Source organism: Contarinia nasturtii, unplaced genomic scaffold, assembly GCF_009176525.2.
Source record: "Contarinia nasturtii isolate CC-2019 unplaced genomic scaffold, AAFC_CNas_1.1 Cnas_scaffold_350, whole genome shotgun sequence".
Classification (NCBI taxonomy): domain Eukaryota; kingdom Metazoa; phylum Arthropoda; class Insecta; order Diptera; family Cecidomyiidae; genus Contarinia; species Contarinia nasturtii.
Genome location: NW_022197705.1, coordinates 2,771,837 through 2,798,981, shown reverse-complemented (window position 1 = coordinate 2,798,981; position 27,145 = coordinate 2,771,837). Strand labels below are relative to the sequence as shown.

General features: G+C 33.8%; 1 protein-coding gene across 4 annotated transcripts in view; it reads right to left on the bottom strand.

Moving 5' to 3' along the window:
* Positions 1–1,445: 1,445 nt before the first annotated feature.
* Positions 1,446–27,145, bottom strand: part of LOC116338028 (homeobox protein abdominal-B) — a 50,552-nt gene continuing 24,852 nt past the window's right edge. For 3 of the 4 annotated variants that reach the window (XM_031763057.1, XM_031763058.1, XM_031763059.1), the window contains 7 exons: positions 18,855–18,919; positions 16,965–17,004; positions 8,052–8,366; positions 7,321–7,505; positions 6,903–7,056; positions 5,239–5,453; positions 1,446–5,071 (listed from right to left, as the gene is read on the bottom strand). In XM_031763057.1, coding sequence (XP_031618917.1) covers positions 4,886–5,071; positions 5,239–5,453; positions 6,903–7,056; positions 7,321–7,505; positions 8,052–8,366; positions 16,965–17,004; positions 18,855–18,919 — 1,160 coding nt within the window. In that variant the 3' untranslated portion in view covers positions 1,446–4,885. The remainder of the gene's footprint in view (positions 5,072–5,238; positions 5,454–6,902; positions 7,057–7,320; positions 7,506–8,051; positions 8,367–16,964; positions 17,005–18,854; positions 18,920–27,145) is intronic. The other variant, XM_031763060.1, reaches the window with a different exon arrangement.

Here is a 27,145-nt window from a genome sequence, read left to right as displayed (position 1 = left end):
CATTCGGGAAATGTTAATCAAGCCAATTTGGACGAATTCGTCGATGTATTAAGCGAATTATGGCCAAAAGGGAACATAGAAGGGTGGGAAGGAGAATGAATGTGAATTAATATTTGTTTTGTAAACACCAAGTGTACAATTGTTGACTGCAATTGAACAAGCATGTTTGCGACCATGTTTGTTCGGTTTCAAAAACTGTGCAAAGTTTTCGTCGATCGATCACATCATAGTCACGATGACCTTTTTATCGTACAAAATTCCCCTTGTATGGTCGCTTAAGTTGCGGCATTCTAGCAAAAGATGTCTCTATTAAGGATATCGCAATGCTTGAGGGTGAGTTAAGATGATTTTTTGGTTTTCGATCATTTTAATGCTACAGCTTGCCGCGTATTCTTTCGCTTTCTCTTACCATTGACGCTTTTGGAAGTTTCATGTGTCCCTTTTTTTACGGCCGACATACTTAACTTTGATTGACCGCACATTTTGGAAGGTCTTTTTTTCTCTTGTGCGTGTTACAGTTGGAAACATGCAAGAGGGAGTCAAAGAGAGTGACTTTGTGAATTCAAATGGGGTCTTTTCATCGACATTTTATCATCGTATTGAAAGTGAGGTCATTACATTGAAAGTATTGAACGGAAAGCAACCAAATAATAATGGCAAAACAACAATGTTGTGACATTCGCCATTCGTTATAATGACAGATTAGTGTTGCGTTTTCCAATGATTACAGTCAATCAATGCATTTCATTAAGTCACGTGACGTAAGTGTATTTGCCTTTATTTCAGATTGTAGCAAGTTAATTTATTTCTAGTTTTTTTTCGGTACTACTTAGTACTTACCATTTTTTATTGCTTTTTTTTCTAATTCTCATCCTCCATCGGAGTGCTTCCTTACCCACATTGAACTTTTTTGTTCCCAATGAACATCTCCAATGAAATAAAACTACAAATTGACATGCATGTCCATCGATGCATGTGCCAACTAAAGAATCATGTTTATTTTATTCAAGCATCCAGAGAGCAAATCAAAGCAAAAGACTCAATTGATTGAGAAAAAAGAGGAATTAAATTAACAAAATAAAACGACCAATCATCGCAAGCATTCAATACATTTGTTTTATTTGTTTTTGAAAATTGTTCACGTCTTATATTTTTCACGCATAAAATTCCATGACTTGTGTGTGTGTTTGTGATTTTTTTTTTGTTGTTGTAATGTATGCATTATTAATTAATCAAGTATTCCATTAAAATCGTAATTTGATTTAATTTTAATAATGTAGTATTTTTTGTTTCAATTAAATTACCATTATGTATAATTATTATTTATTATTAATATTATGTAATATTGTATAAGAGATTAAAAATTTACTTGCTGAAATGTAAAATCCATGTTTGACACTAATTTAATATTAATAATATACGCGCAATAGTTGTTTGTTTGTCTGGATGTTTTTTTTTTTTGTGTATGTAGAATGGTAGGTAGAATATTTTGGATTGCATGTGAATTTTGTACGAAGAAACAGTGAGAAATTCACTTATCGTCTTACATTTCACATCTACATCCATGATGGGGATCTCTAAAGTATTTTTTTTTTTGTTATTGAAATTTTTGCTTAAGGTTTTGTTGCATTGGAGCATGAAATATCTTCTATTTTACGGCTATAAATCTAAAATGCACGTTACATCGAATTACAACACTTACACAATTACCGACTAAAATCAATTCATTGTAGTTTATTTTTTTTCATTCATTTCCATTTACCATTAATAATTATATATGTATAATTGTAATTGTACTTGTATGTGTGTATTTTTTTCATTGTGTTTATTACATATATATTTTGGTTAATCTAAATATGTCCCTTTAGGTTTGATGTTTTTTTGTGTTTGTTTTTTTCAATGAAAATTTTTATTTTATGTAATTGAATTTGAAAACAATTTCTCTTCTCTTCGATACAAAGAACCCCGATTGTTTTTTTTTTTACTGTGTGTTCACCAAGTATGCGTTCGATCACCTGATGAACTTTTGAAATAAAGTTACTTTTAATATTCATTTCTCACACAAACTAGCGAATTTAAACCACATGCTTTTTTGTCTCTAATTCAAACCGAATTCCAAACGATGTTTCTCTTTTTTTAATGAATTCAACTCATTGTATTGCCACCAATTGGTGGCGCCGAAAATTTGATTGTAAAACCTCTTTTTTGATTGACGAATGTAGAAAAAAACGGAAAACAAAGTAAGAACATAAAAGAAACACGAACAAAAAAATAGAAGGAGGAATTAATTTTTGTTCCCAGGGAGTGATTTTATTATATTGTGTGTTGATCAAAATGACTCAATACCAAACGACCCGAGTATTCTCTTTTTCTTGTAAACGGTTTCGATGATGGATAAAATTCAACCGCATACATGCGATTTCGATGGGTTATCTCAATAAATATGATTTGTAATTATGTGTTTTTTTTTGTATGGTTACATTTATCTTGATATTACTGACAAATATTATTGTGTTCATTTATGTACAGCGTTTTAAATTCGTTCAATGAGAGGTTATGTTTCTTTTGATCTCTGTATATTTATATGTATGTTGCTATCTTTTTTCTTCAAATGCGTTCATGATGTACAAATTGTATCGGTTAGATTGAGCTAAATAGGATAACAATTGAGTTCGAGGTCGATTTCGACATGTAATTAAATATATCAACGAAAAAATATCGACTAATTAATCGGTTACATGGAAATAAGGTTCTGACATCCATCAATTTGCATTGAAAATTGGATCGAAAAACATAATTGTGGCCACCTTGCTTAAAATCAAATAACAAACGTAAAAATTTAGGTGGAGACACGATGTATGCGATAAAATCGCCAAAAAAGAATATATATTTTTCTAACAATGCCATACGACACAATGTGTGTGCATGGCAGAAACAAACTTAAATTAAATGCCTTCGTAACTGAAGATTTAAAAAAAAAACATACAGAAAAAGTAATATGACCTGAAAAAAATTTGTAAGAAGCGAAGAAGTGTTGTGACCCGGCTCAAAATTGACTTTCGGAAAAGATCGCGATGGTAAAATCTAAATCGAAAAACACATCGACTTTTGAAATGACGTAAGAAACCCATCGATTATATTCATGAAGTCATTCCAAAGTGAAACATACATTCTATATATCGTTGTTTCCTTTCAATCTTTCGACATTTCGTTGTTGTTGTGTTTTTTTTTTCGTCTTCTTTTTGCATTGAATACATTGGACAGAGTTCGGCCATTTTGCAAGAGACTTTGGACAGTTTAGCCGAAACCCACTTACAAATACATTGTTTGCATGAGTATGAATGAAATTACAAGTTAGTTACTTCGTTCATCATCGTTCTCAATTTGAATTATGAGTGTAGGTATGTGTGAGTGTGTGTGTATGTGGAAAAAAGCATTCGCTGTATATCAGAAAACGCGTGTCGCAAGTTTTGTCTCTGCAAATAGATGTTACGTTCATTTTTTTCTTCTTCTTCTACTTCATTGCGATGCACTAAAACCCATTTGATTCTAAGTTTATATTGAAACTACGTAAATGTGTAGTCGTTGTGAACGTCGTCATCTTTATGCAAGATATTTCCAACTGGCACAACGCCTGCCTTTTTTTTAAATATTTCTTAAAGTCGAGAGGAATATTTCATTTTGCTAGTCGTGTTTTCTAGTTCGTGCATCGGAATATGAGCATATCTTTATATTCATCATATATGCAATTCCATGATAAGAGTGAGTGACACAAAGACTTAGCCCCTAATGAAAGATTTTTTTTTTTTAATTTTTGCTTTCAGTTTTCATTACCATATACAATTAATAATAGATTATTATTATTATTCGTAGTTATGCGAATCTGCAATTATTACATATTATTTTCTTTAAATGTTTGTGTTGTGTTTGTTTATTTTTATGCCGTTTCTCATTTTAGAAAACTAAAGAATTGGCGATAGAATGGATTTTTTTTTCTATTGAAAAGAAAAGTTACACATGCGCTCTTTTATTATTGTTTATAATATTGATTTAAACTGTTATTGGTTATTCATGAAATTGTTGAAGAATCTGCATGAAAAACATGCGTTTTGAATTTAATAAAATAAATAGAATTCAAACGTAAATGAATTATGAATGAAATTGCTTCAGCCGATAAAAATCATGAAACAAATATATATTTTTTTCTAACTTCGGAGGATTTTCTTTGCATAATAAAAAGTAATTAAAAACTAAATGGTTCGATCGAAAGAGAAATTGAAACGGGGGAACACAATTGCACAAGAATAGTAAAAACAAAAATTGATAATAAAAATGGTGTGAATAAATCGAAAGTATATAAGTACAAGTGCCTATTTCTCAAATGGGCATACAAAAATGAAATACATAAAATGGATGATTTGCGTAACATTGACAACGGCTATTTTTCCTTTTTCTTTTTAAACTGTGTTTGGATTTGCTTATTTGTTCATTGTTTTTTTTTTTAAATATTCAATACGAACATTCTCTCACTGGTCTTAAATTCGTTTCTTTCTTCCTTGCTTAAATAAAGAGAAGTGTGTGTGATTCTGGTGTTCTTTTTGAAATTGCATATAGTATCAGCACGAGATCGTTCCTTTTTATTTTGTTTAAAATTGGCTATGGGGGACTTACTGCTGTGTTGCACTAATCAAATTAGACTTTATCTCTATCATGCAAATTTCAATCTAAAATAATATCCGTGTGTCGCGCGCGTTAAATGTGGTTCTTTTTTTTCTTCATTGTTTTCTTCTTTTTTTCTTTCATTTATTTCTACTTCAGTGGCCGTTCAGTTTCAAAAGTTTGGATACCCCATAACCGCTGCTGTGCCAATACTATTGTCTGAAGGTCACGGATGCATCTTTGGGCCATGATGCATACCGATGCCAAGATTTAAATGATGTGGATTGTGATGCGATTGCTGTGGCGGCCCATGACTATGGCTACTGTTATTATTATTGTTATTCTGTTGCGCCTGCTGACGTTGCGAATTCTTTTTATTCTTCATGCGACGATTTTGGAACCAAATTTTAACCTAACGAATAATGAATTTTCAAAATGGTTTTTTTTTTTTAAACGGCGATCTTTTTTTATGTAAGTTTGGAGAACCACTCTTGGTTCCGTTAAGAATTAACTTTTTTAGATTTATGATCACAGATTCGAAGGATGCGAAGAATTAAAAAAAAATATGATTTTGCTTACCTGTCTTTCGGTTAAATTCAAATTTCTGGCGAGTTCCCAACGCTTCTGCTTCGAAACGTATGCATTGAAAAGGAATTCCTTTTCCAATTCGAGCGTTTGGAATTTGGAATATGGCTTACGCTTCTTGCGAACAGTCACTTGTCCAGTCCATTCAAGTGCATTGGAAGGTGTACACGAACCAACTGAACCAACGCCACCAACTGCTGACGGCAGACCTGTGTCACACCGTCGAAACCAAGCGAACAACAAAAAAAAAAAAAAAACAATGGAAAAGAAAGAAGAAAAACGAGAGTGAGAGAGCGTAAAAACAATATATTGCAGTAACATTAATTTAAGTGACTTTGAACTCAGAAGGAGAAACAAAAACAGATTATGTAAACAATTATTTCAGTGAGAATCCACAACGATATAGAAAAATTTGTGTCATACATCACGAATTCAAAAAGTCAGCTGATTTTTATTGCTCAATTCTCGTTGTGTTTTTTTTTCACTCTTCATAGTTTGTTTACTATAAAAAAAGAGCGCTGTAGACATATCTTTCGCACTTAGTCATTCTAGATGTGAGCGTGTGTGTGTTGAGGTTACTTGTGTGTGTGCATGTGTCTAGTTAAAGTTAAAGCGACGAGACCATAACAACAAAAAGGTCATAAACTCATTTGAAAATGAAAACAATGCCATAAAATCGGCACGTTAACCATATAACCACTGGAAAAATCTTCACTATTCGAACACAGCTTAAATTCGGTAGTATTTAAATTCTTTTTTTTTATGTTTTGTGCAAGACATGACGTATTATTCTCTGAGTGCGAGTGTGTTGTGTCTGGGTCGATTCCGAAAAGAAATGTTGATATTGAAATGTGTAGACAAAATGTATTGTCTGCGATTCGCGATGATAATAAAAACTGAAAAAGTGAGAGATAGAGAGAAAGAGAGAGAAAGAGAGAGCGAAAAAAAGCGAAGAGCGCACACTAGCCAATTTCGAAAACGAAAAATCAAAAAGAAGCTATTCCTCTCTTTCGTTGCCATCTGAGAGCAATGGAAATTTAACGAGTGTTTCATTGAGCAATAATACGGCCATAAAATTTTTACCGTGTATATTTGTTTACATTTCTCACAACACCTCAAAACATACACAGTCCCGGTCATCGTTTACACACGATGCAATAAAATATGCTTTATATGTGCTCTCTAATACAAGGATCGTTGAACTAACGAGCACATCTTCCCCGTTATGCCGAATTTGAACGATGAACGCGCGCCCATTCGCTCGTCACACACCGTCACACAATAGTCAAGTATATGCACAAATGACCATTTATTTTCATGGGAAAGATTATCGAAAATTGTAATGATATGATGATGATGATGGGAAAAAAATCAATTTTTTGATAGCGACTTTTAACTTAATTTTTTTTAAATGGACAATGCTCACACAGAATGATTAGATTACTTTTCAAAAGTACATAAACATAAAACATATCTCTCAATGAGACGTAAGCTCGTAAGTAAAGTGATATATTTGACTGTATTGACCTAGAAGTGTGCTATTTAAACTGAACACTTGAGCTATTATGTTATCAACAGAAGAAAAAAAAAATACTCGACATATATTCGTTGCGGTTTTTAACGAAGGAAAATGTGATTATTTTCTGAAAACTACTTACCACTGGTTGAGTACGAGTCGTATGAACGTAACGATGACGCTGCGTAGCTTGGAGAATCGAACGATCCTTGAGTACCACCTTCAACCGATTGACGAGCTGAGTGTCGCTCATCAGTCGTTAAATACGATGACTGGTCGCGATAGTTCCAATATGGCTTTTGGATGTAAAAAGAATAGAAAAACGACATTTTTTTTAAATGAAAACAATAAAATTGTTTTTTTTTTTTTAATGAAAAAAAGCTGTTTCCGCAAATTTTCACGGAAATTATTCCGAATAATTATTTTGCCAAATATTTTTAAAGGTTTTTTATTCTACTACTTTTTGGCTCAAAAATTTATATTTTCGAGCATATTTAATACAAAAGAGTTATAAATTTAATAAATTAATTTGCCTCGAACATTAAAAATAAAAGATTTACCTGTGAAAATTGCGGATCTGGATAACCATAGTAAAGTGGTTTGCGATCTCGGTCTAAAATGTACTGTGAATGGTATTGAGTATCATATCCAGCAGCTGATTCATAAGAACTCCATGGATGAGGATGTCGAATAACTGATGGGTCAGCATCGAATCCTGGACGTTTTGCTGGTATGTGCAGTGGGCCTGTTGATTCAATCAAAAAGAAACGAACTATAACTCAAAAGGCAAGCACTTCAAAGCTTAACTGTTTATATGTTTTTTTTTTCTCATTCTTTCTTTCAAAATTCGTTCGTTTACAATTGGTTTGTTTGTTTGATGCGTTAATAAAAGCTTTATGAAGAAAATTGGCTGAATTTAATTGTATATTTGTTGTTGAAGTAGCTTAACGTGTATCGAACGATTGTTGTTCGAAAATTGGCATCGAGCATTGCATAAATTCAGAGCAGGTGAGGTGAATTCAAGTGAAATGCAAGTGTGCAAAGTCATTTATGGCAAGTAAAAGCAATTAGTGTAATTAAGTTTTAACGTGTGCTGAATGAAAGGTGCTACAGCTATTGATGTTTTTTGTTTTGTTATATGTTTTCAAGTGAATTTTAATTTGGCTTCAAAACAATCAAGGCGAAAATGTTCAAAGCACGACAATGGAAGACGACGTGAAGACGAGAGAGTCAGAAATACAAACACTTACACACACACGAATTAATAATGCAATAGAGTGCAAAAGTTTACCTGTCGGTTGCGAGCTAACACTAGCAGGTGATTCGCTCGCCGTCGACGACGCCACGATTTGTGTTTGACTGGATGCCACTGTGTTGGATTGGGATTGCGATAAAGATGAATTATTTGCTGTTTGGTGAGGGGGTGTTGATTGTTGCGATTGTGAATGCAACTGTGATTGTGATTCAGGTAATTGCTGTTGTTGCTGTTGCTGTTGTTGTTGCTGCTGCTGTGAAACGAGCTGATTGATTTGTTGATGATGATGTAACAAAGGCGGACTATGTGATCGTAGTGGTGTTCCAGATCCTGTATGGATATCGTCATACACTATAATGAACATTGAAAAAAAGTGTGCAAATCAGCAACAAAATACACAATTTTTTTCACTGAATATTCACAATACGAAAAAAATTCAACAAAAATCGATTGAACGCATTTTTCAGTTTTGAATTACACATTCAATCAATCTAATGATTTTTTTTCACATCGAATCGCTTCTATTTCATAAAATTCCCAAACTTCTACTTAAAGTATTTTTCGTCTTCTTTTTTATTATTTTTAAAGCTCTTGATTAAAATATGGTTTAAATAATTCATTAGTTTTTAATGCTGCTACTAAATATCTAAGAATTGTTCGAATTTTTTTCAATTTTTTTTGAGATTTTCAGAAATTGAAAAGTTGTTTAAAAAAATATTCTGTGAAATAGAAGAAAAAAATAGAAAATCACCTGTGGTAGCACCACCAACGGAATGTGAATGTAAATTGTGATTTTCCCACCAAGTCTCGGCAGAAACGTGCGAAGACGCTGCCGAGACATTGTGTGGGTCGTAAATCGCGCACGCCAGCGAAATGGTGGAATACGGATGAGGTGATATCGTGATGTTTATTTGTTTGGCACACGGCGTTTAAAAGTGTGTGTGTCTTGTGTTTTTATTTTTAGTTAGAAACAAATTGTTCTCACAATTTTTTTTTACAAATCTCTTTACTTAATTTATTATTATTTTTTATTTAAATTAAAACCGTGTTTTTATTAAAAAGATTTATGTTATTATAATTTTTAACTTTGGTTTTTTGAAAAACATTTAAATCAATTTAAATTTATTATGTCAATTAATTATGGTTTTAAAAAAAGTTAACACACTCTTCGGTTATTATTTAAGAAATTCACAAGTTACTAATTTAATCATTAGCTCGTTGTGTGTGAATGAAATGCAAAAAAGTGTCAATTGCCGTGTAATTTCTTTAAAATCGTATCGTCTATACTATGTTCCACATATGGAATCACGCATATGAAGAGAGAGTGAAAAAAAAAACAACAAACAAATAACACCACCATTCATTAGAATGACAACAAATTGTTCATTATTTTGAGCACTAGATCAATTTAGATTTTAATGGGCTTTTTATTATAACGATTGTTATACGGAGTCAAAAAGAGAGTGAGTGTGGCGCGCGTAGAGACATTCGAATACAAAAGCGCACACGTTCATCTGCACACGATAAAATAATGTTGTCGTGTTATTTTAGGTTGAAATTTTTTTTTATTGTCGCACCGCAACATTCATTTCGACATGGATCGGTTTCCACACATAGATACCGAACACACTGTGCGCGCTGATGTGTGTACTGTGGTACGGGTACAAATATTCACTCTTCTTCTGTATGTCTTTCTGTTTGTTCTTGGGTTCAACGTTGTGTGCGCGTTGTCTCGTGTATATATAGAGTGTAAGGAATTTCTGTCGTTGTCGATACGAAGGCGCCGTATATGTATGCGTGCGTACGTATTAAATCGAATGTTGGCTTATTTTGACTTTAGTTCACAGTTTACGGTATATGTGTATCATTTCACGTAGAATTCTCTCTATTTAATCCGCTTTGATATGGGACTGCAATGTATTTCGTATTATTATTATTTTTTTCCTTTTAATTCAAACTTCAAATTGGAAATGTGACTTGGTTATTGTGTTTTGATTTATGTTTTTATTGGTTCCGTTCAATGTGAATCAAATTGCAGGATATACTTGACGAAACGAACGCGAAGAACAGAAACAAAAATCTAGCTCTCGGTTGAAAACAAGTTCATATAATTAATCAGGCAAAAAATCAAAGCACAACAAGTGTATAGCACAATGTTTTTGTTCCCGATAAAATAATGCACGGTATTTAATGTACAAGCGGATTATCCAGCAAAACAGTTCAAGAAATCACAATGACGGCAATTCAATTGGAAATTATATATTTTTTCTTTTTACTTCAATATGTACAATGTTCAAGTGTTCGTTGGAATTTTTTTTTGTTCTTGTAAATTTAAAATTCACAACAAAAAAAAATTTCTTCGTAATTTATGCATGAATTGACTATTGTTTGCCAGAAAACTTCCTGGTTGTTATATTGTCACAAAATCAATTGAAAAAAATTACTATGTTCATATTTGTCCGTTTAACTTTCTGTTTCACACATAAATTCTTTTCCCACAGAAATAGCGAAAAAATTAAATTGATAACAAAATATGGTTTAAACGTTGAATGGCTTTAGTTGATAGTCGTTGTTGAAAAGTGTTGTAATGTTGAAATGTTGCAATGATGTGATGAGCGAACACGAAAAAATCTCACTCGATTTTCCTCGAGCTACTAAGTCACTTTTCCTTCCTTCGTAATATCATATTGGAAATACTTCGTTGAAAAATTCAACACTTGAAAATCGTTGAAATTTTAATCGCAATTCTCGGTGCTTTTTGTCGAAGACACATGTATTTTTACAAAATTCAAATCAACAAACGGTTTCATCAAATTAACAAACAAAAAATCAACTTTGAATTTTTTTACAAAGTTAAAAACGAAAACAGAGATTTAAAGTAAAACAAAAAAAAAAATGATTTCATTTGATTCACTTGGCGATGACTTCAAATTGAACATTCACAAAAAAAGTAAAAAAATAAATTGCACCAATTCAGATATAATTTTAAATAAAAACAGCGAAAAAATAAAGTTGTTATCGAAAAAAATATTTTCTTTTGAATTTCCACGAACTTGTAGAACGGTTCGACCGAGGAAAAAAATACGTAAGTGCGCGATGTGCAAAGTAAACGACGAGAAACAGCCGAGGGAAATGCTTTTTGAAACGTCTGAATCTCGCGAAGTATTATACTACACTGATTTTTCTTGGACTAGCGAAACCAGCGATTAAAGCGCATAGCGCTATTTTGTGTGTTTGCCTCACTCGTAGTATATTCTGCTGCTGCTGCTGCTGCTGCTGTTACTACTACGAAATCGAAGAGTTCTGCGTGCATGTGCGCTCAAAGTCTTTTGCTCGCTGTCTTCGTACGACACACTCGAATCACGAGAATACAGAATGGAACAGAATCAAACCGAACAAAAAAAAAAAATATAATAAACTATACACTGCGATGTACACGCACAGAGAGTGAGAGAAAGACAGTTCTCATGTTTGGTGTATGATTGTGTGTTTGTGTGCGCGCGTGTGTATTTCTCTCTCTAAGCAGAAAAAGCGCTTTTTATTGAGTTGTTATCTTTTTTCATTCACATGTTTACCATTCGGTGAAAACGGCGTTTGTTATTTTTCATCGGTTCATTTCTCTCCTCTCTGTCGAACGTTTTTGCGTTGGCCGTTACATACGTTGCTACACATTTTCAAAATGCACACACAACAACATAACCATGCGATAATAATCGAATAGGAAGACATGCTCTAGAAGCGGAGAATAGGAACAAATGTTTGAAATACAATCGAAAGAAATTCGAATCGTACTTATTACGTGTACACAGAGTTGCATTCAAATATACACACATACGCACACATACACATTGACATCGTCACAGCTGTATGGCTGTTTGATACACTCGAATCGTATGGCTAGTACCACAGCGATTGCGCATTATCGTCGATTCGTATTTGAGTGAAAGTATGTGTGTGCGTGTGTAAGAGCATAGAAATAAAAAAAAACTAAGATCTGATTAATGCGTGTGTATTTGTGCATTTGTACAGTGTTCTACGAATGCTGTGTGTGCTTTTTATTGTGATTTCTCCTTCCTACCTCTCTTCTCCGTATCGTATATTATTCACATCCACGGAATTTTTTTGTTGTTTATTTCATGCATCAAAGTTTTTCACAGTCTCGCATCGCTAAAGACCAGTCCATCTCGTGTCGAGTTTTTTAACTAAAATCCAATGTAACAAACCCATACCGCGTAATGATACAATCAAAATGCTTAGAATTCAGTTTTCGCGGAAATAAGGGTTTTCAACATTTTTCATTTCTTTTGCACGCCGAAGTGCAATCAAAGCGATCGAAATACTATGAATCGAAAGGTCAATTTCAAATGGTTGTGTGATCATGCCTGTGTGTGTGTGTGACAACAAAATAATTTATTATTTTTTTCAGCAGTTTTTTATCGCTTTTTTTCTCTCTTTTCTCATTGTTTTCGCTCTTTTTATTGCTTCGTCTTATATCTATGTTTGTTTGGTATCACAAGCTACTGTGGTATGTCTCCTGTGTCACATTTCACTTATTATCGATTGCTATTGTTGATGCTCAGCATCAGACATTCCATTGTTCATTTTCGTTTCTTTTTCTATGTTATTTTATTTTCCCCGCGGAGTTGCCATTTTCACCGTGAAAATGGCTATGTGTATACATGAGAGTTCTATCATAGACTATTGTTGGTTTTTCGATTTCTTTTTTCGTTGTTGTTGTCTCTTACGCTATCTTGTTGCGCTTGTTTTCTGGTTCAACGTTATAAATTTTCAAGCAGAGATTAATCGCAAAATACATGCACTTACACCCGAAGAAGAACAGTTTAACAATCTCTAAAAATAATAAGAATAGAAATAGAGAGAGATCGAGCGAATATAAGGGAAAGTGACATATAAAAGGGATTGAGAGTTGAAAAAAACAACAACGACGATGTTCAGGTTCGTTCGACAAGGCAGTCTTGGTTCAGAGTTTTTATTGCCTATTATTACAAGGCAATAAAATGATTTGAAAAGGTACACGAGAGAGAGGCACCAGCAAAAAAACAACAATGCATAAAGCACGATTGATGTGAAACATGTCTATTTCCACCACGGTTGACACAAGCGGCCCAGATCGAACCAGATTCAAGATTTGAGCGAACAAACAAGAAACCGAACGAAAAAAGAATGCAGAGAAAATCGAAGTGAAAACATTTGAATAAAATTGAAAGCTGGTTCAGTGATGCGCAAAATTTTGTGACATCAAGAAAATAAGTTAACAATCATCATCATTCGACATTGTCATTGCTATTATACATACACAGAGAGTGAGCAGAAGAATTTTCGTCAAAGATAAATGCACACACATACCTTAAAGATGGGAAAAGTTTTTCGATTAAAATGCTTGAATGCCATTGGTGAAACGAGCGAGTGAGACACAGGCAGAGAAAGATAGAGAGAGAATGAAACGAGATGGATGGGCACCGGGGTAACAAAAACCTCTCAGATGAAATAGATATCAAATGAAGTGAAAGAATTAATGACTCGATTAAAAACAAAATGAAACAAATGACAACCAGATATATTCCCTTTTTTCGGCCTTCTTGTATCCATCCATCTCAGTCGATTATTACTACCATTTTTGGTATTTCGAACGAAATATGCTCCGTCGCTTGTGTTTGCATTAAACAAGCGTATGCGTACATGGATTGAGCCTCTCTTTCTCTCTCTGGACAGGCTTGGGTTAACTATTCTACACGTTTGTCCATAAATTTTATCAAATTAATGTATTTATTTTTTCTCTTTCATTTTGAAACATCGTTGCATCGAACATATTATCTGCTCGATAATGTGCATTTTCACATTATTTCTTCTTTTTGTTTCTTCGTTTCGTTTCGCTTGGGAACGAATGAAGGATTCTTGTCACAATGTAACCGAACAGAGAAAAAAGCGAAGAAGAGCAAAATAACATGTCTGCTCTTCATGACAATAAATTTTGTCTTGGTTTCGTTATCTTTGGCTTCTAGTTGCTTTTTAAATAATTAAGACAGTCATTTTGATGTTTTGTGAAAAAAAAAAACAAGAATTTTTTTCGTTTTTTTTCTTATATACCTGCCACAGAGAACAAATGATCACGACCACAGCAAAGACGATGAAAAGGAAAAAAAACTTCAACGCTGGATAAAAAAGCTTTGAAAAAGCCGATTGAAATGGAAAATAGTGTTTCAAATTATACGTTTTGTTCGAATGATGAGCGGTAACAACAACAAAAACAACAAATCGGCGTATACACCATTAATCTAGTCTGTGCGATCAAAATGGCTCATCGATACATATCGACAAAAAAAGAACAAAAAAAAGAATAAATTAAGACAAGTCTCTCAGAAAGAGAGAATAAAAACAGATGAATGCGGTAACCATTTACTTTTTTGTCCATCAGTTTCCATCGAATTATACACGCTAGAACTGGTCGGTTTCTCTTCGGTTTTTTGTTACGTGTATATTTGACTGTGTCTGTTCTTTTGAAAGAGGGTCTGTGTCATGAGTTATAATTAAGAAATTTCCATTAAATTTATGACGGTTGAAAATACGAAATACGCAAATGTTCTGAACATTTCCAGATTGAAGCGGTACGAAACGCCCAGAAAATTGATGAATGCGTGTGATAAGAACACTTTCATCATAATTTTCCTAAAATGCTCACGCATTTGACTGTGCGATACAATCAAACATAAACCGATAAATAGTATGGCCGATAGCATTATTATTATTAATGGAAACGCACACCGTCGTCTCGCATTCGTCTTGATTTTTGTTGACAAAAGGAAACATTTTCAAATGGCATTTTTCGCATTTTCACACTTTATCTTTCCAAATAATGTATACAGTCCAAATAGTTTTGAGCCCTTATTGAAATGCAGTCAAAATATTATGTATACAGTAGCCATATTTGCCGTACGCCCCGAAATATGAAAGAGAATCACATACATACACGCGTTACAATTGCGATTAAGAGAGAATGCGAGAGAGAGAGTGTATCAAAGATCCATAAAATAAAACGGACCTTTGCCCATTTTCAACATTTCAATTGCGGTATTGAATGTAATAAAAAGGAAAAACACTCACTCAAAACAGATTGAAACAATAAATCGTGCACTAGCCATTAAAAATGGCAAGAGAGAGCAAAAAGAAGCAAACGAAAAAAAAAATTGTGCGACGGGATTGGGTGTTTGTGAGCGAAAGAGAAAAAGAGAGGGAGAAGGCAAGAGAGAAATGCGCGCACGTAGAAATACTTTGCAATCATAAACGTAGTAAAAACACTAATTTTTCCTTTCATTGCCCATAAAAATTCGATTGACAACATGCTTAACCGATTTTTTTTCTCTCTTTCTTTCGTTTCTCCGGGAGTTACTACAACTGCGGCTGCTGCTGTTGTTGCTCTCGTTTTTCTGAATATTGCTGGCAATATAGCACACGAAATGCGAACTTCAATGAATAGGAACAAACTACAAATGCCATAAAATTCCAGCAAACGTTTTTCGACGTGAAAAAAAAAACATATTTCTCAACTTGTTGGCCTTTTTTGGTGTTCACTCACAAACTATTATTCGATGCGATTAATTCGTAAGTCTTTCAATGCAAAGCGCTTATTGACCGTGAAAAACAAGCCTCTTTTCATTCATCTGTCGCTCTATCCCTCTGGATGCCGAAGGAAAGAAATTGTTACATCAGGACACGCGTTTTCACTTTTAATTGTCTTTTAAATGCTATAAAAGCTAATAAATCAAATTCATGGCGTGTCATTTTAATACAAAAACGTTGTTTTTCTATGTGCAGTGATTGATTGGTGAAATTGGAAAGAAGTCACGAAACATCCCAATATTTTTTTTTCTTTTAAAAATGATTGGCTTTGAGCTATTCTTAGTTTATATCAATGAATATTTTCGAGAGTAGAATGGCACGAAGTGACTCGAAAAAAAAACCAGTTCATATTGGGTTTGAGAAAAGAGAAACTGCCTTATAGACAAAATTTTGGATAGAATCCCCCCGAAAAAGAAAACAATTGTTCGTATCTAGTGCAGCACATGTGACGCTTCATCTCCACTTATTTATTGTACCATAATCTCTTGCTTTTTTCTTACATCGACAGTAATTTCATTTCCTTCGTCGTTTTTTATTCTGCTGAAAATTGCTTTTCTATTCCCAAGCTGATCACATTTTTTTTAAATTTCGTGTGTAAGCCACCACGCATTCGTTTCCTGAAATTCATTTTTTTTCTCTGTGAGTGTGCCGAGCGTCTTTTGAGAATTCGTTATTTTTTGGATCGTGTATGTGTCGATGGTAAATTGGAAAAAAGAGGGTGTTGACGCCATACCAAGCCACAAATGCAATGGTAGACGTAAACGAGTGAAAAAAAATCACAAGATATTGTGCAGTTTTTTTTTTCACTTCGACAGAGTGTTTGTTTCATGAATCGTCAACGAGCCAATTCTTCGTTTGTTCGTGTTATTATTATTTTCCATTGGCACAACATGATTTGCAAGAGCAGCCAAGGGAAATAATAATAAAAGAAATGTGCTACGCGAAACGTAGCTATCGCATTAAATTTCCCAGCGAGAGAATTCCCGCCATTAAGAAAAACACACGACACGAAAACGATGACGAAGAAAAATGGAAAAACGAAATTCATTTCGAGAGAGAGCGAGAGAGAACGAGCGATATTTCTTTTTATAATGAAACTTTGAGTCATTTTTTTTCTCTCGAAAAAGTGTATGCAGGCGAATTAAAAGTTAATTAGTTCTTACATTGGGTTTATGCTTGAATATTATTATATTTTTTGTTTTAAATTTTAACTGTGGTTTTTTTTATTTGTTGAAGACGAAAAATGTTTTTTTTTTTTTCAAAGAGCGGGAATATATTCTAAATGAAACCAAAATGAATGCATATACTTACCGTACGACGATCCGCTAAAATTTCCGTATCCTCTGTAGAGCTGAAATCAAGATAAATGTATAGAAATTATTTGAATTATCTTTAATAAAGGAGAATATTTTATGCGCTAGAAACAAAAAGCCTCTTATTTTCGAAACGTTTCTGTATAAGTAGAGAGTATGTTCAATTTAAGAGAATATATGTGAATCGTGCTATTTAGTATAATCGTCGAATGTTGAATTGAACGCCAACGTTCAATGTTTTTTTTTTATCATGATTGATGATTGTTTCTCAGAAAATCAAGTGTTTGTTTCATCGATCATCATTTCATTTTGTTCAATTCGTTGCAGTTCGCTTCAATTAGCTTAATTCAACAGAAGTGTTGACCAATGTGCCCATAAAAAAACATAAAGTCCAATCAGACAGCAAATATTACGAAATCGATTTGCAGAATTGCTCTATCAATCTATTTCGTTTTGGAAAAACAGGCGTACACACTCACATCGACCATGCTTTAATCATGTCGATTGTGTTTGAGTTTGCGATTTTGTTCATGGCAAATACTCACTTTCATGGCACTTTGTTCAATTTTTTTTTATCCACCATTTAATCCAATTAGTTGGACTTTTGAGCACGCACAATCCCAACCATTTTTCGACAAAAACACTTTGGAAATCAAACAATGACGGCAATGATCGTATGTATGTTCAAAACTAATAATAATTTTTGATTGGCAAAAATTGTGTTGTATGTTTGTTTTTGTTCTTATCGTTGTGCGCACTCAGAATCTCAATCGTTGCAATTGCTCCCGGACATATCGACATTGCACGACCGAAATCAAACAAACGAAGGAGAGAAGCGAAAAAAAATGGCGGCGAAAAATCATAAAATAACAATTTATTCCAGAGAATATATACATATATTCGTTGAATGTATCGGACTGTTTTCATCATTGAAACTAGAAAATAAAATGTAAATTTTTGTTCAGTAGCCGGTAATGGAGTTTTTTTTATGGTTTTTTTTTTTTTTTTTGTAAATTATTTATTCTTGACACACATTCATGCTTTTGTAATATTTTATGACAATGGAAAATTGTATACGCTAAGTGCAATCGACAACGACGACGACGGCTACATCAACGAAGCGCGTTAAGAAGGGAGAAACATAGAAACCGAAGAGTGAGGAGACAAAAAACACGAGTGTGCGAAACTATGATGAGAAGAGAAAAAAGCACAATACAATTTGTGTGCTAATGTAATGTTATCCTCAAAAGGCCTAGGGTGGAAAAAAAGTCCACATATAAGTCGCGAAACAGATGAGCCAAACAAACATCGAAAAAATTTCGCAGATATAAAACAACTTGAAATATGCGAATCATTTTGTCGTACTCCCATTTGCCGTCGAATAAAAAAAAAATTGAAAAACATTCTTTGGTTTTGTTTTGTAATCCTCGCACATAGAAATGCAGCGGAACACAATCAAATGTACTGTGAATAATGTATATTATGTGAATCGCATTTTTTAAAAGGAACAAAAAATGAGCACGCTTTAGAATAAGAAAGGGCTTCGAACGAATCTCTTCACGGATCGGAAACACGACATTCATTTTATTTACAAATTTCATGAGCAAATGTTTCTTTTTTTATATATGTACAAAATACGCATAAATCAACGATGGAATATTAGTTTCGGAAAAAGGATGCAATGGGTTGGATTTTGTGCATGATTGATTGGAGAGAACGATTCAATTTGATTTTCAATGAGAATGACAAATTTGTCTTGTGAAAAAATTCGATTTGAAAAGAATGAATAAGAGAGCTTGCTGGAAAATTTACCCGTTTTCTTCATTTCTTACGGTGTATGAAATGACATAGTGTGTTCAGAAACAGAGAATAAAAAACATTTACTTACTTTTGGAATAATTACTGAACTTGGGAACTTATAAGCAGGGCTGAAGCAACCGTCGTTAGCACTTTCTAAAACGAAAAACGAAAAACAAAACATGAAATTAAGAGAAAAATAAATGTACAAATTATAAAATAAAAATCAAAGTCATGTGGTCTTATGATAGAAATGCTGTCGTCATGTTAGACGCAACATATTAAAATTAAAATCGAATTATTTTTTAGATTCGACGTCATACATTCTCTTGTGCTCCGAAAAGAAAAACTCATTGAAAATGCATTTCAATCTCAATTGAAAACGCACGAAAACAAAAAAAAAAGTCCAACCAAAAACAAAGCAAAGAGTTGCTCACACATTTTGTTGTAATGTACATTAAAATATAATAAAATTGCCAATAAAAATTAATGTTAATGCATTGTAATGAGCAATCAAATATGAACATAAAAATGAGTACTAAATTCTTACTTAAATACCCGGCAAAATAAACAATCTTACTTGAATGGCGTTTAAGAGACATTTGGTTTATCTCTTTCGCACTCTTTCACTCACTGTGGTAGTGATTTGGTGGAGTATTTCAAATCGTATTTGTTTCTTATTTATTTTGAAAAATTGTCACTTGTTTCGCGTTTTTTTTTTTCCTCTTCTTCTCGTGTTTGTCAATGCATAAATGGGTATATAATTACAGTTCAATTAGCAAAAAGAAATTTAATTGCGTTCAGTATGACACTCAAAACACGCTCGCGCGCATATGTGTGACTCATATACATGGCGTTTTTACCACCGAGAGATGAACTCAAACTTTTTTTTATGATCGAAATAAAACAGGTAGCACTTAATGAAAAATGTAATTCAGAATCGTTTCATTATCTCTTAATGATTTTCACAATAAAAAAAAATTGTATAATTTATTATCTAACGCATAAGATGATAGTTTTGAAGAGAGACACAGACAAGGTGATAAAGATAACGTTTTGACCACACTGAATTGACATTCTAATGAAATGAACGATGTTCAACCAAATGGCACGACATGTTATGGGGAAAGAAACAAAATACGAAAGAAAGAACATAAACGGAGATTTGGGATTTGAAAAGAAAAAAATGAAGAACATATTAACAGAATCATATTTCAGACTCCATGTTTGTTTGGATTTTGTTGGGATGGCATTTAAATATGATTCGTGTCGAAAGGATCTTCGGCGTTTCGTTAACACGATAAATGTTTCAACTTTCTATTTTCGTTTCCTCTATATGGCGTACACAGAACACATGGCGAAACATGCATTTACTCCAAAAAAAAAAAGCATTTTTTCTACTTCGGATGAAACATTGCATGAAACTGTCAACTTGAGAGCAGAAAAGGGATGAGCTGCTCTTGAAATTCTTACCAAAAATAACCCAGATTGCTCGGATGTTTCTTTGAAATGATGTTCATTTGAAATGAGAGACAACAAAAAATCCGGCTTAATTGCCGGAGGATGAGAAAATATGTGTGGCAAACGATATGCATATGAAGATTAAACATCTTGCAATGGCATCTTGTTTTTGGTTTTGATTTTCATCTCGAACGTGTATTTTTTTGAAATGTAAAAACACTCTTCGGTACTATTGGGACGAAAGTAATCCAGGCATTTTAATTCCACGAATATTATTCGTTTTCTAAATGTCTTAAGACGATATTTTCTCCAATTGAATTCTATTGGATACAATATTCGTCACATGAATGTCTAAATGCAGTAGTCGTCCCCGGTCGAAACATTCCAGTCACGTATACATCGTATAAAATTGTGTATGCATTCGTGTGACATTTTAATTTTTGACTGCCACTGCTGCATGTCTTTAACCATTCGTAGACTAAATAATGCGCCGTGAACATGAAAACTTTTGAGACATTTTTTTCTCGTCTTTTTTTACCATTTCTTGGTTGAAAAATTAAAAAAAAAAATGTCTCCGTTTGAGTTGCGCACAAACAAACACGTCCAAAGAGTTCCACATAGAGATTGAACAGACAAAGAAGAACTCGGCAGGACACTGAAAATATTGACCCAAAATAACACGACTCTCTTTTTTTGTATTCAATTTGGTTTGTATCCGTTTCGTTTTGTAAGAGATTGAATTGAAATTTTGTGGTTTGAAATTGTAATAAATCAATTTTGTTTGCGGCACATTTTCGCTTTTTATTTTGTTGAACGATTTATGATTTCACTTACGTTTAAGGCGTTAGTTTCCGATGAAAATCCGTTAAACATTTGGAATTTATTAATGAAAAACTCTGTTTATCCAACAATATATATACACCAATAAAAATTGCACTCGAAACTATATATGAACTCGACTGAATCTCGATGACAGTCATTCAACCAATCTGTTTCTATTGACTATTGCAACTGACGAAGTCAACCGTTTCAATAATTTTTTTTTATGACTTTGCAAGTTGAATCTCGTTGAAAGCGCCACTTAAACCTTTCATGCAATCAACACGTTTTCAACCGGCGCGTGCATTTGTGTTTGTGAAGAGTGACAAAAAAAAAATTATGATTGAATTGTCGTCGACAAAAAAAAATCAAACCGAAAATTTTCACCATGAACTCTCTCACTGTGACACACGAATCGAAAATTGAAAAACTGAACAGAGTGTTCCAATGCAGCCAAACAAATGGGCCGCGTTATATTAATGATTTGTTGTCTATGAGACGCCACAATAAACAATAACGATCTGCGCCGAAAATGAAGCCGAGAAAACCTGACGAAAATTAAATTTAAAACGCAAGCAACGGGCCTGTGTACAGATGAAGAGACAAAAAAAACCTACAATTTTTTGTCGTCGTCGTTGACGAGCATACGAAGTATGCAAATGAAACTCTCTAACTCGTTGTCACATTCCGAAAAGGCAAGCTTTTCAAGAGAAATAAGAGACACACACTCTAAGCGCTCGCTTTATTATTAGAAATAGAAAAGTAGACAGAGAATGAACACGCGCGCGAGATGCACGACCACACTACTAAAAAATACAAATCAAACGAAAAATCAACAAAGAGTCTTTTTCAAGTGCGTTGATGCCGCACCAAAAAGAGAGATGGTATGCACGTTTTGGCTTGAAAATGTAATCTTTGCCTTATTACCACCAACAACAGTCAGCCAGCCAGCAACACCAGCAAGCACATCAACAACAATTACAAACAACAACGAATGGAAAAAGAACGCCTAACGAAAAGTTGTTGGGTAGTTTAGGATGAAAAAAAAAATCATTTTAATTGGAAATGCGTTTTGTTTTCATTTTCTTTCTCTGTTTTAAAAACATACAACAGTGCGAGGCAGACACGTCGCGTGTCTTCTCATCACAGTCCATTAACTGTGCGTTGGCAGAGAATACCAACAATATACAAGAGTTTTACGTAACTAACAAACGGGCAACAGCAATTGATTGCAATGGCATGAAAAATGGCGAAGAATCACACAAGCAGCAGAGGCAACGGCAGCACGGCAATTTTAGCCGTAAGCAGCAGCCCCATCGAAATTGAAGCATTTTATTATCTGCAATTAGAAGTCATTAACTTGCTTTAATCATGTGCGATTTTCTTGGTTGCTGCTCAAACAACAATTATGGAAATGAGCCTGAAACTGGTTTGAAAGCCGGGCCCCGAGCTAACGTGCATCGCATCCAACAAGAGAAGGGTAGAATTTCGATGTCAATTTTTATGAGAACGAATCAAGATATATAGAAATCTTAATTTTTTTTATGCGATATCTTCTGTGCAACAACCATTTCCAGAGAAATGAGCATAACAAAAGCGAGCGAGTGACTGAGAGAGTTTGTGTGTGGAAAAGAGATTTGAAATGGGCCCAAACAAACCTTTCTTTCAATAAATATGTGACAACGTTTGTTTTGAACTACCATTTTTTTCTGTTCGTTCTCTTTTTCTCTTTGTTGATAATTTTTTTTTTAGTGTGGAGAACAATGTTTAATTGTAAAGCAAACAAACAGTATATATACACACAGTGAATGTGTGACACATCGAATTGAAAAGAAAATGAAGCGTCATAAATATGTCGACTATGATGTTTTGCTCTGATTTTTTTTCTCTGCTATTCAGTTCGCCGCTCCTCTCTTCGCTTCTTCGTTTCGGCTATTTGGTGATTCCAACGCCGTTGTTGTGCATCCAAACAATTTCTATTGTGTATTTCATTTGAGATGGAACACGACCGAAGAAGTAGAAAAAAAATTGCTTTTGTTCGACTCTGTTCTTGCTACCATTTTTAATGGTCTTTTCCTATGAATTGTGTACATAACCATAGAATAACTTTACTCCAGATGAATATAAATAGATAAAGTTTTGCCCGACACAGCAACGAAGCACAACAAATATATACATATATAAAAAAAAAGTATATCGTACACACGAAGCGAAGAAAGCAATATCAAACTGAGAAATGATGTATGGAATGGAAAATAGAGTCGACAACATTGGTACATGATGGTTAGAAGAAAAAACCCTTTTTCGCTTTCTATCCATAAGCCAAGCGAATAAAGAGAAGAAGAAAAAACTCGTGTTCGGCATTGATCTAAGAGCACATGAAGTCATGTAATATACATAAGGCATATAATTTCAATTCGACCGTATGCAAGAAAAATAAATAACATCAAGAAACGCCAAACCGAAAAAAATAAAAGAAGACGAGAAGAAGAGAAAAAAAATTGGACGAAATGATCCACATTTCCATTATAATGCCTGACAACACTCTCTCACACTACATTTACTTTTGCTCGTTTTTCAAGTAAATCGTTTATCGTTCGAATTTTTCCAAGTTTTCTTTTTCTTTTTGGCCACGATTCTTCGTATCGTGTGCAGTGTGCAGCTGCCAAGGCGAAAAATGTATCTTTTCTTTTGGCAGCGAAGAAAATTTGTCGACGATGCCGCTCCGAAATCAGAAAAATGTAATTGTGTCGTTTATCTCTTCTCGCTCTGGTTGAATTGCTTGATATATATAAGTTGGTAGAGAATCGTTGTTTGTTTGGCATCAGTTCGCAGTCGGTATAAATGCTTTTATCTAAAAATGCCTTGTCTCATGCTCCCTTTCTCTCTCTGCATCTCGCTCCCTCTCGCTCTCTTGTTGCAACTTCTCTTCTGATTACAGTATTTTTATTTGAAAATTCGATGTTTACTTTCCCTTTTTTGCCCCGTTCAGCGTACAGTTTAAGTTTGTTGCTGTTGCTATGATTCACTTATAGAGTAAGCGTTTTTTTTCTCTCATCTTATTCGTTCCTTTGTCAATTAAATGAAGCAGAATAAACTCGTTTTCTTTTTTGGGTGTTGTAAACGAACATTACATGGATAAATGGGAAAATATCGTAAAACGTTGAGACAATGGCGCCAAAATCCTATCTATGAAAATAGATTCCATTTTATATTGCTCTCCGCTCTTGTGCTAGTAGTGTGTGGTAGAGGGTAACATTCGCATTCGAACCGCACACCAAAAGGTATATATGATGACAAAAATGGGTTTCGCTCGCTCTTTTCTTTTTTTAATAAAACTGAAACAATTTGAATAGAGAAGATGCTGAGGGGGAGATTTTTTTTTTCTTAAAGAAAGCACCAACGAAATTTTGTCCTAATTAAATATTTGCTCTGGGTTTTTGCATTCCAAACGATGTAATTTTAGTGGATAAACTTTTAAGAATTGCTCATTTCGTTACATTTTGAAGAAAAGCCCGTTTGGCTTAAAAGACAAAATATTTCGACAGCGCAAAAACTAAACGACGTACTCAGTATGCTGAAAATGTGTATTTCAAATAATATATATTGACGTTGGTTGGTATCATCCGGCGACACCATGAATATAGTGCGTGTTCGTCCATTGAAATATTCAATGCACATCATGGCTTCAAATGTAAAGTGATGAACGATGACACTTATCCCACCATTACATCGATGCACAGCTATAGAGTTTTATATCATCATTGTCGTCATATGTATAAATGTGTATGTGTGCGCATGCCATCGCTGTCTATTATATGCTGCTATGATATTGCTATGGACCCATTCCAATAGCACACACTCTTTGCGAACGCAGTGAAATGGAAATAAACGAAACAAGTGCAAAAGAGAGACCGAGAGAAGAGAAGTAGAAAAAAAGAAACATGGATTCGAGATATGTATGTACATAGGATGATTGTGTCTGCTTTGTGTATCTTGTTCTATACAATATAGTGATATAATGGAGGGGCTTCAGTGCGCAGTCGCTGTGCTATCGCAGATGAAACCATGATGTGTTTTTTTTCGTTCGTGTTGTTTTGCGTTCTTTCGTTTTGCTTCTCATTTCGAATGCATTCGCATTTTTTACATTGTCGCAAATTGAATATGACTTACAATTGAATAATAAATTATTCGTCGTTTTTCTCTCTCTTTTCATTCTTCAATCCACGCAGATAACAAGCATTTGTTTGATTGGATTTTTTTCCTCTTCATTTGCACTTTTCGTTGTCGAACAAAAAATATATATACATATTCAGTGGGCATTTTTTGCATGGAAGCAAATTGAAAATATGTAAATGAATATAAGGCGCTCTTTATTCATATTTTTGTGCTAGAGGCAACTGAATGGTGTTTTTTTTTTTTTTGTTGTTTACCACTCATTTATGTTGGTTGATGAGCATCGAGAGAATAGGAAAATCGTACCGGCGCTGGAGAAATGAGAGCAAACGTCAATATAATTGTCAACATTATGATTGTGAAGCGAAGCGTTAAGGCACACACACACATACATATCCATATAGAATTGGCAACGAAAGTAGAAAAGCAAACATCAGCATTGAACAACGAGAGCGTACAACCATAAAATTTTCGCAGCGGAATTTCTATAGTTTGCCTCGTGCAATTGTAGCAACCAACGCAATTATAATATTATGACAATGGGAATGACGACAGAAATTGGCTACTGCGCTTCTGTTTGTGTAAGCAGTTTTTGTTGTTGTTGCTGTTATTATTTTACATATCGAAATTGATTGGTGTCGAGAAGAGAATTAAGTTAATTCCAATAAATATTGCCGCTGAGCTTATTATGGTCTCTTTCTTGCCATTGCAAAATGTGAGATGATAAAATTATTAATTGGATTGCTGCTTATATATATATATATTTCTTCAATAATTTTCCTCATTAGAGAATGCAGGCTGTTCATTTTTCCCTTATGCTCTTGTCTATTGGATTCGTTTGAATGGTGTCTGGTCAACCGAAGCGAAATGACTTTGGCTCGTTGGAATGGGGCCGGTCCATGAAACCATAAAATAAAATATGATCCACGGCACATACACACAATCTACATAATTTATTCCGGTTGCATTCATCTATTTAACCAAATACGTGAATTGCCTTGTAAACCACTTGCTATTTTTGCCAAATGCCAATCGTTACATCTTGCTCGCTTTTTTTCCTCCGCCTCATTTTCTCCTTTTGCGCACCATTCAATCACGTTAATTTTCAACTATTGCATTTGTATCAAACTCAAATAGAACGCCATCATTTTTTCACAGCACATTTTTCCCATTTATATGTTCACCATTTGGCTTTGGTTGGCGTAAGCCAACACAAGGAAAAATGTCGAAAATAAATTTCGTATTCTTATCATGTTCGCTTGGGATTTCATATATATCGAATATTTTATCCGATTATTACCCCGGACTTAAATAAACATGCGTTCAATTTTCTTTCTCTTTGATTTGACTTACAAAACGTCATTTTTTATTCTTGCGTCGATTCAACGCTGTTGAAACATCCAAACTTAAAATGAGAGAGTTTTTAAAAAGAACAAAATAAAAAAATCGAATTTTTTTCTCTCATTTTTTTTCGGTTCTGCCCCCATGCAGATTCACAAATTTCAAATTATATTCAATACGTTTTGGTTTTGAGAGGCAAGAGCTGAATTATTTATGTTCAATCTTATTTTTTTTTTTTTTTTGTTTGAAAGGTGTTCGCATAAATTACTTCGTATTATTGGATTTAAAATCGTACTGATACTGCTATTGCACTCGCTGTTGATGCTTGAATGAAAGTCGAATTTATGAGCGAAATTCTCCGTATGCATCCCGTTCATTCGAAGCAACAACAAAAACGAAACGAAGCGAACTTATTGAAAAGCACAGGTTTTTAAGTTTCAACAAAAGGAATGTAAAAACAACGTCGGTGAAATGAACACAAGAGAGAGAAAAAATACTGTCAGAGCTGCCGTGTTTTGCTTAAGAAAAGGAGCTACTTGATTTAGTGCACCAAATGCATATACATATAACCCACACACAAAAAAA